The sequence below is a fragment of the Nicotiana tabacum genome, chromosome 23 (assembly GCF_000715075.1).
Source record: "Nicotiana tabacum cultivar K326 chromosome 23, ASM71507v2, whole genome shotgun sequence".
Taxonomy (NCBI): Eukaryota; Viridiplantae; Streptophyta; class Magnoliopsida; order Solanales; family Solanaceae; genus Nicotiana; species Nicotiana tabacum.
Genome location: NC_134102.1, coordinates 94325018 through 94327269, shown reverse-complemented (window position 1 = coordinate 94327269; position 2252 = coordinate 94325018). Strand labels below are relative to the sequence as shown.

The 2252-nt window shown below is 39.3% G+C and overlaps 1 protein-coding gene across 1 annotated transcript; it reads left to right on the top strand.

The window, feature by feature from the left end:
* The first annotated feature begins 434 nt into the window (after positions 1-434).
* LOC142177277 (secreted RxLR effector protein 78-like) lies at positions 435-788 on the top strand. Its single transcript, XM_075245749.1, has one exon. The coding sequence runs from the start codon at positions 435-437 to the stop codon at positions 786-788; it is 354 nt and encodes a 117-aa protein (XP_075101850.1).
* The last annotated feature ends 1464 nt before the right edge of the window (positions 789-2252 follow it).

Below are 2252 nucleotides of genomic sequence, written 5' to 3'. Positions count from 1 at the left end.
ATACTTCCATAAACTCTTAAACGAAGAAGGGTATAGGAACATTGTACTGGGTGGATTAGAACATTCCGATAGTCGATGAGACTTTGGGTATTGTAGGCATATAAAAGTTGTGAAGGTAGAGAGGGCTATGCGTAAGATGAGCAAGGAGAGAGCGACCGGACCCGACATAATTCCGGTGAAATTTTGGAAGAGCGTAGGTAGGGCAGGCTTGGAATGGCTTGTTGGGTTAGTTAATGTTATTTTTAGGACGAATAAGATGCCCGAAGAATGAAGATGGAGAACGATGATCCTGTTGTATAAGAACAAGGGTGATATTCAAAATTGCAATAACTATCGGATATCACGTTACTAAGTCATACCATGAAAGTCCGGCGAGTATAGTGGAGCTGAGGGTGAGGAATATTGTGTCTATTTTAGAGAACCAATTCGTATTTATGCTGGGGCGTTCTCCTACAGAAGCCATTCACCTTGTTAGGAGGTTGATGGAGCAGTATAGTGAAAGGAAGAGGGATTTACACATGGTGTTCATAGACTTAGAGAAGGCTTACAATAAAGTGTCGAGGGAGGTTCTATGGAGATATTTGGACACTAGAGGTGTTTCTGTTGCATACATTAGGGATATTAAGGACATGTATGATGGAACAAAGACTCGAGTGAGGACAGTGGGAGGAGACTCGGAACACTTTTCAGTTATGATGGGGTTACACCAAGGGCCAAACCTCAGTCTATTTCTATTTGTCCTGGCGATCTATGCATTGATGCGCCACATTCAGGGGGAGATATCGTAGTGCATGTTATTTGTAGATGACATTGTACTAATTGATGAGATGTGAGGTAGTGTTAAAGAGATGTTAGAGATTTGGAGACAGACCTTGGAGTTTAAATGTTTGAAGTTGAGTAGGACCAAAATAAAATACTGGGAGTGCAAATTTAATGGTGCGACTCAGTTATTCAAGGGAATGAGGAGGTCGACAAGGATGTCGCACATCGTATTGGGGTGGGATGGATGAAATAGAGGCTTGCTTGCGGTATTTTGTGTGATAAGAATGTGACACCAAGACTTAAAGGGAAGTCCTATAGAGCGGTAGTCAGACCGACTATGTTGTATGGGGCAGAGTGTTGGCCAGTCAAGAACTCTCATGTCCAGAAGATGAAGGTGACTGAAATGAGGATGTTGAGATGGATGTGCGGGCATACCAGATTAGACAATATTATGAATGAAGTTATCCGGGATAAAGTGAGTGTGGCCTCTATGGAGGACAAGATGCGGGAGGCGAGACTTAGGATCGGACATGTAAAGAGGAGAGACACAGATGCACCAGTGAGAAGGTGTGAGAGATTGGCCTTGTAGGGCCGACGAAGAGGTAGACGCAGGCCGAAAAAGTATTGGGGAGAGGTGATTAGGCAAGATATGGCGTTGCTGGGAGGTTGAGAATTAGGGTATAGGGTTAAATAGGCGAGCTTTATCATTGTTTGTTACACTATCTTTAGTACATCACTTAGTGTCTTTAGTATATTTTGTATGTCTAGATTTTTATTATTACTTGTTGTTGTCTTTACTTTGGTTTTCTAATTGGACTACCTAGTGTTAGTTTTGTGTTTTTGCTTAGTTTTTTGATTGGTTTGCTTGTCATTGCCCCCTCCTTTTTTTATGAGTCGAGATTCTTCCGGAAACAACCTATTTGCTTTCTAAATGTAGGGGTAAGGTATGTGTACTCATTATCCTCTCTAGACATCACTTGTTAGAATACACTGAGTTTATTGTTGTTGTAAGTGCCGCTCAATTAGAAAGAATCTCGAAAGTAGCAGTCCAGATCACAATATTGTCAGAGAAGAAAGAGGTGAATGTGAAGTTAAGATAAGATTAGATTATTTTAGACGGTGGCATTATTTTGTCTTATGTGCCATTACATCAAAACGAAGTGCCTAAAGATTGTATATGAAGGCACTTTGTGTGTTTTTCTTGGACAAGCAAAGCTTAGGAATTACTAATATCTTGAAAGACCAGCAAACTCAGGACGTTTGATAGAAGAAAGATTTTAATTGTACACACTAATAGCGTAAACAATTTCAAAATTATCTGTACGGAAAATTTATTATAATAACTCACTTACCATAGTAGTGTAAACCTGTAAGCTTCAATATTCTTTTTAGGTGAATTGATTGAATGATTATTTTTACATAATTAGTGCATACAATTTAAATTGAACTACGAGACTTATGGGAATAACAAATTTTGAGTTTAAAATTTA